The following is a 16,891-nucleotide window of genomic DNA, read 5'->3' as shown; positions in this document are numbered from 1 at the left end:
TCCAACAACCTCACATGCAGACAGCGCCATCCCGCACTGCCACTGACTTCCATTATAAACCAGCACTCCTTCTCCTCTTTAAACCTAAAAGTGACTTTGTCATTTAGAAATTTCTCATTTGCTTTATGGTTTCCAGTTAAACTGCAGAATTGAGTCACATCCCCATCCTTTGTCCAAGCTACAAGACAACTTTGATGAACTCATCCCTCAATATTTGGCCCGCGGTTATCTACGTGTGGAAAAGAAACAGTAGACAAATTCAAATAAATTAAACTTTATTAAATCTCACACATATTGCTCATTCAGAAGGGAACAGGCAAAAACCAAGTGGAGAAAATAAACTGATACAAAATAAAGAACTTTATGTAACACCAAAGATGTTAAATACTTAAAAAAAAAAGAAGACACAAATGAGGCAAAGCAGCACACAGGAAGGTAAAGTAGCCTCATTATGCTCATTTCAACAAAACGCATCACATCAAGTTGGGTAAACAAACATGGGCGTATACACACTGGAAGCGTGAAAGCTTATTAGTATTGTTGCAACCATGTTCAGATCTCACACAAACAGACTTCAGATACTCTCTCACACACACTATCATCTTGCAGCACATGCAGCACTAAGACCGAGGACACTTAAAGGTAGAAATGAACCAGCAGGAACAATGTAAATAAATAAAAAAACACTAAAGGGCAAACCATACAAAGAGCGGGGTCGTTTACAGTCTTGCATGCTGGCTGTAGTGGGCATAAAGTCAGTGTTGCAAATAGCACATTCCGATGATGGTCGGAGCAGTTCTCCCATCGTCTTAAGGCGGTTCGGATGGAAGAGTTCAGGTTGGGATGTCTGCAATGCTGTGGAAAAATATGGGTACCGAACAAAACAGCAAAAGAATTCCTAAAATACGCAGAACCATTTCTATTCCTATCGGTTGCTCAACGAAACGCACACTTTACATTAATTTCAGTTAGCAGTTAAGGCAAATCTTCCCAAAAAAGTTAAGGATGAAAAAACATCCATGAGAAGCTTTATTTGCACAGAGGTCCTCCAGTTTGAGCAAAGGAGGGAAAAAGGCTTGTAGTCAGAGGGAAAGACTGCAGTTCTGTTCATATCTTATCGTTTCACAGAAAAAAAAGGAAATATCAAAACATGTCTCTGCACTTAAACTGAGAAGCAGCTACAAGTTTCCTTTTTTCTTTTTTTTCAGGAGTTAAAGTGGCAAAAAAATGCTTAAAAACTAGAAATCAATACGTGGGCAGATGATGCAACTACACTTCCCGTCATCGCCGCTCCAACCGAAAGACATGAAAGCACGTGTTAGATCCGCACCGCCGCAGGGTCGAGCGTTTCGTCATTCAGAGACACAAGCACAAGCTTGAATTCCCCATCTTGATGTAAGATTAAAGGTAACTGAAAACACACAGTTGATTATGTTACTGTTTTAGAATTCTGTTCCACAAAATAAACCAATAAAAATAACACTAAGTAAATGAACTCATATAAAGGAATGCCGTTCATCCCCACTGAGGATTTTCCTGCACTCGATGTGACGAAATGTTTCCATTTTCACTGCTGTTTCTATGGTAGGAGTATACTCAAGGTGTGACTTCAACCTCTGCTAGTGCACATCGTGGAGGAGTGTTATTGGAGATTACATGTTAGTGTAAAATGAGTTTAAACTGAAGGAATATCCACGTGGCTTCAGTTGTGCCTGCTCATGCTCATGCACGCTTGTGTTCTCTAACTGAGGAGCTCCAGGTATGTGACAGGCACTTTTCCTTTCTGGTTCCCTCGCTCTCCGATCAGCCAATCAGAGTCCATCCCCGGCACTGTGTAAACTGTAATCAGCTGGAACACAGAAGACATTGGAAAACTTGAGCCACATTTTCAAAATGTGCAGAAAAAAAGAAAAAGAACAAAGCTTTAACAAGCAGAAAAGCATTAAAGACAAGATTTAACAGGAAAAACGCTTGTTGTTTCATCACCAACACCAGCACACGCAGAGATTACCCTGATGAAAACGATTGCCCAATTTCATTCCTTTCATGCAGCATCTGCTTTGTAGATATGACTCTCTTAACTTCTGCATAAAGGTTCCACACGAAAGGTTTGTTTCTATGACACAGTGAAACTTTAGGTTGATCCCACAGGATCGCTCAGGAGCACGAATTATAATTCTTCATCTTTAATGTCAGGGGACATTGTCAAATGCCTTCCCAATGACAAAAGATGTTGGAGGAAAATCTTCAACTTTAGACGAAAACAAAAGTTATTGGTGGAAAATCTCTAACTTTAGACGAAAACAAAAGTTATTGGTGGAAAATCTCCAACTTTAGACCAAAACAAAAGTTATTGGAGGAAAATCTCTAACTTTAGACCAAAACAAGTTATTGGAGGAAAATCTCCAACTTTAGACCAAAACAAAAGATATTGGAGGAAAATCTCCAACTTTAGACGAAAACAAAAGTTATTGGAGGAAAATCTCCAACTTTAGACCAAAACAAGTTATTGGAGGAAATCTCCAACTTTAGACCAAAACAAGTTATTGGAGGAAAATCTCTAACTTTAGACGAAAACAAAAGTTATTGGAGGAAAATCTCCAACTTTAGACGAAAACAAAAGTTATTGGAGGAAAATCTCCAACTTTAGACCAAAACAAAAGTTATTGGAGGAAAATCTCCAACTTTAGACGAAAACAAAAGTTATTGGAGGAAAATCTCTAACTTTAGACGAAAACAAAAGTTATTGGAGGAAAATCTCCAACTTTAGACGAAAACAAGTTATTGGAGGAAAATCTCCAACTTTAGACCAAAACAAAAGTTATTGGAGGAAAATCTCCGACTTTAGACCAAAACAAAAGTTATTGGAGGAAAATCTCTAACTTTAGACGAAAACAAAAATTATTGGAGGAAAATCTCCAACTTTAGACCAAAACAAAAGATATTGGAGGAAAATCTCTAACTTTAGACCAAAACAAAAATTATTGGAGGAAAATCTCCAACTTTAGACCAAAACAAAAGATATTGGAGGAAAATCTCCAACTTTAGACGAAAACAAAAGTTATTGGAGGAAAATCTCCAACTTTAGACGAAAACAAAAGTTATTGGAGGAAAATCTCCAACTTTAGACGAAAACAAAAGTTATTGGAGGAAAATCTCCAACTTTAGACGAAAACAAAAGTTATTGGAGGAAAATCTCCAACTTTAGACGAAAACAAAAGTTATTGGAGGAAAATCTCCAACTTTAGACCAAAACAAAAGTTATTGGAGGAAAATCTCCGACTTTAGACCAAAACAAAAGTTATTGGAGGAAAATCTCTAACTTTAGACGAAAACAAAAATTATTGGAGGAAAATCTCCAACTTTAGACCAAAACAAAAGATATTGGAGGAAAATCTCTAACTTTAGACCAAAACAAAAATTATTGGAGGAAAATCTCCAACTTTAGACCAAAACAAAAGATATTGGAGGAAAATCTCCAACTTTAGACGAAAACAAAAGTTATTGGAGGAAAATCTCCAACTTTAGACGAAAACAAAAGTTATTGGAGGAAAATCTCCAACTTTAGACGAAAACAAAAGTTATTGGAGGAAAATCTCCAACTTTAGACGAAAACAAAAGTTATTGGAGGAAAATCTCCAACTTTAGACGAAAACAAAAGTTATTGGAGGAAAATCTCCAACTTTAGACGAAAACAAAAGTTATTGGAGGAAAATCTCCAACTTTAGACCAAAACAAAAATTATTGGAGGAAAATCTCCAACTTTAGACCAAAACAAAAGTTATTGGAGGAAAATCTCCAACTTTAGACCAAAACAAAAGTTATTGGAGGAAAATCTCCAACTTTAGACCAAAACAAAAGTTATTGGAGGAAAATCTCCAACTTTAGACCAAAACAAAAGATATTGGAGGAAAATCTCCAACTTTAGACCAAAACAAAAGTTATTGGAGGAAAATCTCCAACTTTAGACGAAAACAAAAGTTATTGGAGGAAAATCTCCAACTTTAGACGAAAAGAAAAGTTATTGGAGGAAAATCTCCAACTTTAGACGAAAAGAAAAGTTATTGGAGGAAAATCTCTAACTTTAGACCAAAACAAGTTATTGGAGGAAAATCTCCAACTTTAGACCAAAACAAAAGTTATTGGAGGAAAATCTCCAACTTTAGACCAAAGCAAAAGTTATTGGAGGAAAATCTCCAACTTTAGACGAAAAGAAAAGTTATTGGAGGAAAATCTCCAACTTTAGACCAAAACAAAAGTTATTGGAGGAAAATCTCTAACTTTAGACCAAAACAAGTTATTGGAGGAAAATCTCCAACTTTAGACCAAAACAAAAGATGTTGGAGGAAAATCTTCAACTTTAGAACAAAACAAAAGTTATTGGAGGAAAATCTCCAACTATAGACCAAAACAAAAGTTATTGGTGGAAAATCTCCAACTTTAGACCAAAACAAAAATTATTGGAGGAAAATCTCCAACTTTAGACCAAAACAAAAGTTATTGGAGGAAAATCTCCAACTTTAGACCAAAACAAAAGTTATTGGAGGAAAATCTCCAACTTTAGACCAAAACAAAAGTTATTGGAGGAAAATCTCCAACTTTAGACCAAAACAAAAGTTATTGGAGGAAAATCTCCAACTTTAGACCAAAACAAAAGTTATTGGAGGAAAATCTCCAACTTTAGACCAAAACAAAAGTTATTGGAGGAAAATCTCCAACTTTAGACTTTAGGCCCATAAACAGACTCAACCTAGGTAAAAAGTTGCAAAGGGCTCCGTTAACATAAAGCAAATCGTTTACTAAAAAGTGCAAGAAAACTTCCCATAAAGACTGTGAGACGCTGCCGCTCTAATCTGTTACATCAGAGCATCAGTAGACCGAAGAACAGGGTCATTTCTTTTCAGAGTGAGAATTACAATGTGTGGCGGGAGTGCGTGACGAAAGACAGAAAAGCATGACTGTCACGCTCAATGCGTCAGACTTAAGAGCCCTGCGTTACCTGGGACTTTTGAGAATGAAGACGCTGTGCCACAAGCTCCCCCGTGAGAGTCGCCGCCATCGCTTAGTGTCAAAGACTTTACATTCGTGCAAAGTAACTGCATGCTGTGTGATCAATGTTTCAGCATGTTGGAGGTATTTCCCCCTTTGAAATGATCACAGCTCTGCACGCGTGTTGTAACTGGCCCTAGCATTGTTCTCAATTCCCATCATCAGTCATCAGTACATGAAGCACTGATCTCATGGGCAGAAGTGGAGCTGTACGACTTACATCAGCAAAAGCCACGAGGCACGTTATGGCTCAATCAGAGTTCAGGAGATTTCTGGCCTACAGATGCTTTTCAGCCCAAAGCTCACCTCGTCAGCAAGAAGGGAGAGCTCACTGGAGTCGGCTGCATCGTAATCGTATAGGACTTTGGCTTTACGGGTTCCTGTAGCTGGTGCCTGAACCTCTTCAATCTTCAGGGTATCCGTCTCCACTGGGCTGTCGATGCCATCTGATGCAGAGCCAGGAGCAGCCATGGAGTGGGTGGAGTTCAGTGTAAAAGCATTGGGAAGCCTAAGGCACAGGGGGCAGACATGCTAGTTGGAACATCTGTTACAAATACCGTCTATATTTCTACATGGAGCACTGAAATAACGCCAGAAATTAAGTCTAATAAATAAGATGCATATAAAAACAACAACTAAACAAATACCTGGTTCTTCTCTAGCATTTGAATAAAGACACAAAGAGGCTCAATCTAGACAAACCGCACTCAAAGAGTTGTTGGTCTAAACACGAGTAAAATCAGGCCAGTATATTTTCAGTAGGGCTAGGCAACGATTAAAAAATATTTAATCTAATTAATCACATGATTTCCCTGATTAATCGCGATTAATCGCATGATTTCCGTGATTAATCGCATTTGTACGCAAAATCCAAAAATGAATCCAAAAGTAGCGTATAGCTTTTAGCATTTAGCTTTATTTTAAATGTGCTGCCATATGAATGAAAGTGCCATAACATTTGTTGTGCAAACACACTTTTAACATCAGCATCTTTCTGTAGTTTTTATGTAGAAGCCTCGCTCCACTGTCTGTTTCCTTGAATGACTTGCTGCTATCAGTTGTGTGTTTTGCCTTTAAGTGATATTTTAGACTGGAACTACTACGCTGAGAAGACAATTCAACTTGTTTACAGATGACTTTGGTTCTGTCGACTCCGCCGTCTGGAAGAACTTTATAATGAAAATGGCCGAGTAAAAGTTCTGTACCCTTCTCCATGTTTGGTGGATCCGCCGATTACTTTTTTTTCCTGTTCCGCAGCAGACAGCAACAGAGTTTTACAGAATAAAAGCCTGTGAGAAACAGACTTTTACAAAATAAAATAAATAAAATAAAACCTGCGCTAATGCGCGATAAAATATTTGTCGGCGTTAAATAATCAACGTGATAATAACGAGTTAACTCGCCCAGCCCTAGTTTTCAGCCTCAATTTTACACACATTTCACACGTTCTGATTATTGTACTGAAGAATAAAAACTAAAAGAAGGGGCCGAGTAAAAAGCTCTGATGAACTTTCCTTTTGAATCTTCACAGATTTTCTATTCTAACATAAAGAAGAAGAAAGGCTAAGTGAAGCCTGAGGATACGGACGGATCGGACTACCTTAATTTTTCCCTTACCTTCCCAGCTCTCTCTGTAGTTCTTGCATATGCAGATGACACTGCTTATAATATGCTGCTTGGGCCTCCACAAACTCATGCAGGCAGCGCAGGTGATTCACCTAAGACAACAAAACAGTCATCATTTTATACACGTATGGATTCAGCACCAGTAAAAGGAAAATAAAAGCAAATAAAAACAGGCCTTTCATGGAGAAAAGGTTTCTTTGATGAACCGCAAACAATGCTTTAGGCTCGTAAAGCATTGTTTGCGGTCCATCAAAGAAACCTTTTATCTTTTATGGGAACCGATTTTTACAAGCTGATGAAAAACCTGTATGGCTGTATGAAGTCGATTCTTTCTTTCTTATGCAAGTCAAAACATGAGCCCAGTAACAACACTCTGCCACTCCACTAACAATGGTTCCTCATCAATCTTTCTGCTTCTGAATGCAGACACAGCTGAATTCGTTATCTTTGGACCTGAGCGCTTCAGGGAGAAACTGTTTAGCTATATAATTACTCTAAATTTAATTTCCTTGGCTCACATATAAAACAGGTTTCCAGGACTGCCTTCTTTCCCCCTCTCTGTGGAACCAGCTGCCAGTTTGGGAGGCAGAGCCTTCAGTTATCAGGCCCCTCTCTGTGGAACCAGCTGCCAGTTTGGGAGGCAGAGCCTTCAGTTATCAGGCCCCTCTCTGTGGAACCAGCTGCCAGTTTGGGAGGCAGAGCCTTCAGTTATCAGGCCCCTCTCTGTGGAACCAGCTGCCAGTTTGGGACGCAGAGCCTTCAGTTATCAGGCCCCTCTCTGTGGAACCAGCTGCCAGTTTGGGAGGCAGAGCCTTCAGTTAGCAGGCCCCTCTCTGTGGAACCAGCTGCCTGTTTGGGAGGCAGAGCCTTCAGTTAGCAGGCCCCTCTCTGTGGAACCAGCTGCCAGTTTGGGAGGCATAGCCTTCAGTTAGCAGGCCCCTCTCTGTGGAACCAGCTGCCAGTTTGGGAGGCAGAGCCTTCAGTTATCAGGCCCCTCTCTGTGGAACCAGCTGCCAGTTTGGGAGGCAGAGCCTTCAGTTATCAGGCCCCTCTCTGTGGAACCAGCTGCCAGTTTGGGAGGCAGAGCCTTCAGTTATCAGGCCCCTCTCTGTGGAACCAGCTGCCAGTTTGAGAGGCAGAGCCTTCAGTTATCAGGCCCCTCTCTGTGGAACCAGCTGCCAGTTTGGCTTCAGGAAGCAGACACCCTTTCCACTTTTAAGATCAGGCTTAAAACTTTCCTTTTTGATAAAGCTTATAGTTAGGGATGGCTCAGGTGATCCTGAAACATCCCATAGTTAAGCTGCTATAGGCCCAGACTGCTGGGGGAGCTCCCATGATGCACCTCTCCTCCCTCTGCTCTCGTTTAATTTCTCAAATGACATTATTGTCATCATTAACTTGTGTTTCCCTGTTCCATCAGGTATCCTTTGAATGGTGTTACGGTGTTTGTTGTCCCCTCTTTTCTGTCCTCTCAGCCCTTAGCTGGTCGAGGCAGACGGCCGCCCTTCCTGGTTCTGGTTCTGATGGGAGGTTTCTTCCTGTTAAAAGGGAGTTTTTTCTCTCCACAGTCGCCTCGTGCACGCTCAGGACTGGGAAATTGTTTTCGAATTGGATCTATATCAATGAATTGGATTATTTTGAATTTAATTCACTGGATTTTATTGGATTATGATTATAATTGGACTGTATTATTAAAGTGCCTTGACAAATTACATTTGTTGTAATTTGGCGCTTTATAATTAAACTAAATTAACAGATTATGCCAGATTCCTCTTCTGTAAAATATTTCAAACAGCAATGAAAATAATAACCAAACTGGTTAAAGTTTACTCATCCTTTAATGCATTCTAACGTCTAGTCTCTTATTTCAAGTATGATAAAAATAAAAAACTGTAAATGCTTCCAACAGACTTTAAAATGGTACAAAAATACAGACATTTCCTTCACTTTGTGGTATTCATGACAATGTTTTGTGTGTGTGTGCCTGACATACGTGAGTACTACTGATGCCCTCCAAGAGCAATTGCGTAACCTCTGACTGGCGGTCAAACTCTGTTTGGGCCACTCGGAGCTCCTGTTCAGCCTGAAACAAGAAGAAAAGAGCTGAAATCTTTCCTCCGATCCGCTCTGAAGCCTTCCCACATCCAACGTCTTAATGATCAAAGACCAAAGTAGAAAAGTCCGAAAGATAATAAACACGATGACAAAATTATTACAATACATTTAACAATACATTTACTGCTCATATTGTAAATTCTGTTTATACTGCTGTCTGTTAATCTGTTTAAACTATATATGTGTATATATATATATATATATATATATATATATATATACACAGATTTGCCACTGCTTTTTTTATATATCTTTTAGCTTGTATATTTTTTATGGTAAAAAAATAAATAAAAATAATAATAAAAAAAAAAATATATATATATATATATATATATATATATATACATACATTTTAAATATATATAAAAAATATTTTTAAAAAAATATAAAAAATGATATATATATATATACAATTTTTTCTATATATATCTTTTTTTATTTTTTTTACCTCCTACTTTATATATATATATATATATATATATATGATATTATACGTCATGTTTATTGCTGTTTTGCACCAGGAATAAGAGGGAAACACTATTTCAATTCTGTGTATGTCTTGCACATATGGCAACATTGAGAATAAAGTTGACTTGACTTAATACAAAGCAGGGCAGTATTATTGACTGTTGGATTATTGATCTGCTAAACCTGACAAACCAGAGTTACAGAAACAAATGCACAAAGAAGCAGAAACACAAAGAAATAGCTGTACTTACTTTCTCCACTTCCTCAGTCCAAAGCTGATAGGCCAAAATACAGAGAAGAAGAAGAAGAAAAAGACAAATGTATAAGTTTTGGGTGGAGAGTCATGATAAACCAGTACTGATGATAACTGTTATATCAAAAGAATGAAATATTGATTTCATGTTGGTAAAACATGACGTGATGTGAACTACTTTGAGTTTAATCTAATCATGAACAAAAAAACAACAAACAAACGTGAAATAATCTGATATTTTTTCTAACTTTCCATTAATATTGGGAAACTACTGTCATCGTGAATGCTTTTAAACACACCGTGTTGTGAGAATCATATCTGAACTGCCCAAGTTTTGGGTCATTTTGAAATGAAACAAGCACAAAGTTCAAGTTCAACAGTTTTAGATGTCGCCGAGCAGAAAACATGTTGACAGGATTGGTTCGAATCCGTGTTTTTGAGACTTTCTTTGCTTCATTGCAATTTCATCTCATCGCAGACATTGATGGCTTATTTCATATATGTTCTCTACAACAAAATGCCAGTTAGGCTTTTAGCTCGTAGCTTTGGCCTGCTGTGCTTAAAGGAGAACTCCAATATTTTCAACATTAAGCCTCTTTTCGGAGTCTTCTGCAATGTTTTAGAACCCCCCTCACCGCTTTTTTGATGTTTACTGCTGTCTCCGGTATTTGCCTAATTTTGATTCTTCTCAACCTGCTTCAGAACGGCAAGTCATGCGCATGTCCAAAAAGGTCCGTAAAAGCACAATAAACGTCCGTTTTCAAAATCATCAACTCACCGGAGTGGTTACTGGTGTGCACTGGTAATCCATATCAAATTTCGTGGCGAAAAGTTGCTTCTGTTGTGTTTTATTTGACATTTTGTACTGGATGTTCGTTGATATTACTCCGCCACCGCTAAGAAAATAGTGCGAGCATGAACGAGCTGCCAAATAAAACACGAGAGAAGCAACTTTTCGCCACGAAATTTGATATGGATTACCAGTGCACACCAGTAACCACTCCGGTGAGTTGATTATTTTAAAAACGGACGTTTATTGTGCTTTTACGGACCTTTTTGGACATGCGCATGACTTGCCATTCTGAAGCAGGTTGAGAAGAATCAAAATTAGGCAAATACCGGAGACAGCAGTAAACATCAAAAAGCGGTGGGGGGGGTTCTAAAACATTGCAGATGACTCAGAAAAGAGGCTTAATGTTGAAAATACCGGAGTTCTCCTTTAACTCAGAGCGCCGACCAACGGCAGACTTAGCCACACTCGGCGCACCTGCTTGGGTTTGGCTGTCGAATGTTGGAGGACAGTGATGCACCTCTTTGTAGCCTGTAGTTATGATTAGGGCCTGGCGAGTTAACTCGTTATTATCGCGTTAAATTGTTAATTATTTAACGCCGATAAATATTTTATCGCGCATTAATGCAGGTTTTATTATTGTAAAAGTCGCAGCATTGAGTAATAAAATAAAGATAAACTAGCGGGTAACATCACCGTTACAGGTGCTCCTCGGTCTCTGTGTGAAGCTAACGGAGCTAACCGGCGCTACTTCCTGTTTTACTTGTTTCAACATAAAAGCATGTATTTCAAAATAAATTTAAAAAAAATTCCTGCATTTACAGCCAAGTTGAATTGTGTTCTCAGCGTAGTAGTTCCAGTCTAAAATATCACTTAAAGGCAAAACACACAACTGATAGCAGCAAATCATTCAAGGAAACAGACAGTGGAGCGAGGCTTCTACATAAAAACTACAGAAAGATGCTGATGTTAAAAGTGTGTTTGGCCAACAAATGTTATGGCACTTTCATTCATATGGCAGCACATTTAAAATAAAACTAAATGCTAAAAGCTATACACTACTTTTGAATTCATTTTTGGATTTTGCGTACAAATGCGATTAATCGCGATTAATCAGGTAAATAATGCGATTAATCGTGATTAATCAGGTAAATAATGCGATTAATCGTGATTAATCAGGGAAATCATGTGATTAATTAGATTACATTTTAATCGTTGCCCAGCCCCAGTTATTATCAATCTTTAGCATTTTATTTAGCAGTAATAATAATATATTCATATATATATAAAACATATTTCCTGCACACAAAATAGTTCTGAACAGAGTACAGAATGGAATCCAGTCGTTAAAAGTGAAGGTGACTCTCCTTCCTTTAGCATAATAAACTCTTCAATAAACATTTCATCACATTTGGAACCAGACAGAGGTGTGCAGTCAGGTCATAAATACTTTCCTCTTCAAGTAGACACACCTGCTTCAAAATAATAAAGGACAGCTTCCCGTGTGCGCTATGATAAAATGTACAATGGACCAACCCCAATTAAAGGATCATTTCACATTTTTCTATAATCTAATATAACCACAGATCTATCATTTTAGAAACATGGGATTAAGTAGCACAAAGTTTGAGTGATCTATGCTTAGAAAGAAGTTCAACAGCTTTTATTTCACCGTTGTGTTGGAAAACTGAATATTTTCCTTACCGCAGAGGCGCTGGCAGACAGCACGTAGTTGCGAGGTCTGGTTTCCTGAAAATCTGGAGCCACCTACAGAGACGATCCAGTTATTCTACCTTTTGCAATGCTGTGTGCTCAATATATGTTACATATATACATGGAAACTTGCTCAAGCCAACACAATGTGTCAAGAAAAGCAGACAGAACAACACAAGCTTTCATCAGATGAATCAAACATCATCTGTCTGAGCTACACTCACATCCACACCACAGATTCTCTGTCATTCTGCTAATTCGTAATATTAGTGGCCAATAATTTGGAATTCAAAATATATATTACCACATAAATTGTTACACATCAGTATTAAATCATTGTATATTCCTCCAATTCAAAGGCAAGTCTTCAAATACGGGGATTTAGAGAATAGAAGTTGCGTAATTTGGTTTTAAACCCAAAGACGGAAATGTGTTTTAACTAGGGCTGGGCGAGTTAACTCGTTTTTAATCGCGTTAACTCGTTGATTATTTAACGCCGATAAATATTTTATCGCGCATTAAAGCAGTTTAATTATTTATTATTGTAAAAGTCTGTTGCTCACAGGCTTTTATTTTGTAAAAGTCTGTTGCTGTCTGCTGCGGAACCGGAAAAGAAAGTAATCGGCGGATCCACCAAACATGGAGAAGGGTACGGAACTTTTACTCGGCCATTTTCATTTTAAAGTTCTTCCAGACGGCGGAGTCGACAGAACCAAAGTCATCTGTAAACACTGCCAAGTTGAATTGTCTTCTCAGCGTAGTAGTTCCAGTCTAAAATATCACTTAAAGGCAAAACACACAACTGATAGCAGCAAGTCATTCAAGGAAACAGACAGTGGAGCGAGGCTTCTACATAAAAACTACAGAAAGATGCTGATGTTAAAAGTGTGTTTGCACAACAAATGTTATGGCACTTTCATTCATATGGCAGCACATTTAAAATAAAACTGAATGCTAAAAGCTATATGCTACTTTTGGATTTTGCGTACAAATGCGATTAATCGCGATTAATCGGGGAAATCATGCGATTAATTAGATTAACAATTTTAATCGTTGCCCAGCCCTAATTACCACATAAATTGTTACACATCAGTATTAAATCACTGTATATTCCTCCAGTTCAAAGGCAAGCCTTCAAATACGGGCATTTAGAAAACAGAAGTTGCGTAATTTGGTTTTAAACCCAAAGACGGAAATGTGTCATCCATATCAGTCGTAAAGATAGGAGTGGTGACAGCTATCGGCCAGCATTCCTTCATCCAAGGTGTGCCTTCAGTCATAAAGCCGGGTGCACGGAGGTGATGCAACACAACCGGATGTAAACAACCGCTCCAGTGAAACTGATGAGTAATCCGCCTTTTACAGACTGGACCGACTCCCTGGAAAGTGTTGCTGGGATATTATTAGTTTGAGGTCGATATGCTGTGAGTCAATCATGCACATGCAAACGTGCACGCCGTCCTGTGAAAAAGAAAGTTCACCCTCCTTTAAAGCGGAATGTCTTACATATCAGGACAGTGGAAAAAAACAAAAAAAATCCTCCCCGGTCATCAAATTTAGGGTGACATATCACACTGTGTCATCACTTAAAAACACTGAGCCCCAAACGCAGCAGAAGTCTGTGAAAAACCAAGAAAAAAACAAATAATTCGACACTTTTACCGGCAATAACTTGAAGTAATTGTTTTTTAGTGCAACGTTGCTTCATTTCATTAAGCATGAAGTATTCATTTATGCTTGGGATGCAGCTACTAAGATCTGTAATGTCTCCTAATATTCAGCCAATCTGCAAATACCACAACATCAAACTGTGGCCGATATTTACCTTCTGTGTCCTGGTTGTGCGGCACAGACTTTGCCCCAGACTTTAATGATTTATCAATAATAAATAATGCTGCTGGGCATAAAATGTGTTGTTTGGGAGATGTAAGCCCTGAAAGGTCAGTGAGTCAGTGAGTCGGTTTAACAGGCTTGATAGTCTGCTGCTGAGAGGATTATTTTTCTATTCATCTTTAATACAAATGATCGGTGTTATGCAGTGTTGGGAGTAACGGCGTTTAAGTATAACGGCGTTACTAACGGCGTTATTTTTCCAGTAACGGAGTAATCTAATTAATTACTTTCCCCATCGTTACAACGCCGTTATCGTTACTGAGAATATAAAGTGGCGCGTTACTACAATTTGGTTGTAGGCTTTCGGCTACACATCAGCTGCATGCTGCCTGGAGAGAGCAGGGGTGGGGATGATGACACCGTTGCATGTGCGACACGGGCGGATCTAGAGGCGGGGCCAGAGGGGCCGAGGCCCCGCCTCTAATTTGATTGGCCCCTGAAGTGCCCCTGTCCTGTCAATCACCTGGCGAGAAAAACAAGTGGAGAATTAAATGATCACTGCTGCAGTTCCACCCCCAAACTGAGGGTGGCAGTGCGCTGGTTGTGTCAATACAACTGAATAGAAGAAGAAAAGTACTAAATCTCAAATGGTGCACTTTACTTCAGTGTTCATGTTTTAGTGTGCATGGCATATTAATTACTTGAATTCGAGCTGGAAGCTTAAGAAGGTGACTTTGTTATTTGGTGAGTCACATCTTCTTGTTTGTTGTTAAGTTTAGGTTTATATTAAATTAAACTGTGACTACATAAAACGGTTAGCTTCTAAACTTGTAATCCACTGCACTTGTGTCATAAGTTGCTATTTTGTTGGTAGGATAGCAATAGCTTTGACCTGCTTGTTCAACGCTTAACATATGTGATTTTGTGTTTTGTGTAATATTAAGATTTTGGCAGAGATAGCAGCAGACAGCATGAAAAGAAAGGGAATTGATCAGTTGTATACATGGTTTTTGCTACCTTGTTAAGACTAGCGACTATAAACAAACCTAAGAAGGAAAAGCTGCTATAAATATGTTTTGTTGTTGATGAAAGTACTAAAAGTGCAAAAACATTTGTTTACTGATAGGTTAGGGTTAGGGATTGTTTTGGTCAGGGCACAGTTCAGCATTCACTAATTTTGAATGCTAGTAAAATGCATTGGAGTCAATGGAAGGTGCTCACAAATATAGTAAGGTGTGTGTGTGTGTGTGTGTGTGTGTGTGTGGGGGGGGGGGGGGGGGGGGGGGGGAGGAGGAGGGAGGGAGAGAGAATGAGATTGAATATGGTGTTGTATATACAGTTAAAAGCTGTTATGTTTTATGTTTTATGTTTTTTATGTGCCCTTAATGCACACTGAATTAAAAAAAATAATTATTACAAACATTACTGATTCATGATTTTTTTATTTCAGTTTCAAAAGGGATACTGAATTATTCCTTTTTGTTTTTGGATAGTAGACTAGACGTAGATGTTCTTTACTGTCAGTATACTGTAGAAGAGTAAGTTTAAAAAAAATTGCAATATGTAGGTATGATGTATTACAGTATGCAATACACTAAACAAAATATCCAAATCAGGTTGGTAGCCTATTTACCATGAGGCTATGATTGGTAAATTAATTTAGTAAGACTATGATGTTTTCTCACCGCCTGCTGGATAAAGTGTGTATTGCCTTATCGCCAATTGATGTTTATTTAAGCAGCGTCATCACTGGATATCAGATGGTGGTGACACTGTTGGCCCCTGAGGGTTACATTTGGCCCCATGGTGGCCCCTGTTTCAGAAAAATCCTAGAACCGCCACTGATGTGCGATGATGATTGGCTGTGTGGGCGGATCATGCCCTGCTCACGCTGTCTCACTGCACGCGCTAAACACACACAAGACAGCAACAATAGCGACGAGCCAGGGAAGTTCAAAGGTAGCGTTCTTTAACTGGAATTACTGGCACTACTTCTCATCCGTGGAGATAAATGGCAAGAATGTGTATGTAACATGCACGCTATGCCCTGGGGAAAAAACTTTATCCACGTCTGCCTCAAGTAACTCAGATCTAATGAAGCACCTTACACCAAGCCCAAATGCAGCTAGCTAACCCAAGCCCAAATGCAGCTAGCTAACCCAACCCCAAGCCCAAATGTAGCTAGCTAACCCAACCCCAAGCCCAAATGCAGCTAGCTAACCCAACCCCAGGCCCAAATGCAGCTAGCTAACCCAACCCCAGGCCCAAATGCAGCTAGCTAACCCAACCCCAAGCCCAAATGCAGCTAGCTAACCTAACCCCAGGCCCAAATGCAGCTAGCTAACCCAACCCCAAGCCCAAATGCAGCTAGCTAACCCAACCCCAGGCCCAAATGCAGCTAGCTAACCCAACCCCAAGCCCAAATGCAGCTAGCTAACCCAACCCCAAGCCCAAATGCAGCTAGCGTGAGCCCCAGCGAAGGAGACGGAGCCACTCGAAAACAAACACTCGATTTTTCGGGTCAGAATTTATTTATTAATTTATTTCTATGCATCATATGGCAGGCTGCAATCTATTGAGTTCAAATAAATACTACTATACTTCTAAATGACTGTATTTAGTGTTTTTATATCTTCTACTGTATATAGGGAGTATAGGGAAATATTCACTGAGTCTGGTCCATTTTTTTTTTTTTTTCCTTTAGCACAAGTTTCTTGTGTTTACCTTGAATGAATTCATTCAGTTAATATAAACATATTTGATATTAAAGATGTTATAGAACATAACAGCGTTATAGAACACAAAAAATAACGCCACAGTTACTTTGCTGAGTAACTAATTACTTTTACAATGTGGTAACTGAGTTACTAACTCAATTACTTTTTGGGAGCAGTAACTAGTAACTATAACTAATTACTTTTTAAAAGTAACTTGACCAACACTGGTGTTATGTGAGAGGTTGGAATAAAAACTTCTCGATAGATCTGCATGAAGAATTTCCGTTCATTCAAAGGTAATGTGAGAACGGCCTGAAATGCTTTAAA

The 16,891-nt window shown here is 38.7% G+C and overlaps 1 protein-coding gene across 4 annotated transcripts in view; it reads right to left on the bottom strand.

Moving 5' to 3' along the window:
• Positions 1-258: 258 nt before the first annotated feature.
• Positions 259-16,891, bottom strand: part of sh3glb2a (SH3-domain GRB2-like endophilin B2a) — a 37,813-nt gene continuing 21,180 nt past the window's right edge. For all 4 annotated transcript variants that reach the window (XM_075467134.1, XM_075467136.1, XM_075467135.1 and 1 more), the window contains 6 exons: positions 12,006-12,068; positions 9,510-9,533; positions 8,669-8,758; positions 6,667-6,767; positions 5,356-5,557; positions 259-1,849 (listed from right to left, as the gene is read on the bottom strand). In XM_075467134.1, the coding sequence (XP_075323249.1) occupies positions 1,742-1,849; positions 5,356-5,557; positions 6,667-6,767; positions 8,669-8,758; positions 9,510-9,533; positions 12,006-12,068 (588 nt within the window). In that variant the 3' untranslated portion in view covers positions 259-1,741. The remainder of the gene's footprint in view (positions 1,850-5,355; positions 5,558-6,666; positions 6,768-8,668; positions 8,759-9,509; positions 9,534-12,005; positions 12,069-16,891) is intronic.

Source organism: Odontesthes bonariensis, chromosome 6 (genome assembly GCF_027942865.1).
Source record: "Odontesthes bonariensis isolate fOdoBon6 chromosome 6, fOdoBon6.hap1, whole genome shotgun sequence".
NCBI classification, from domain to species: domain Eukaryota; kingdom Metazoa; phylum Chordata; class Actinopteri; order Atheriniformes; family Atherinopsidae; genus Odontesthes; species Odontesthes bonariensis.
This window is presented reverse-complemented; position numbering and strand designations above follow the sequence as displayed.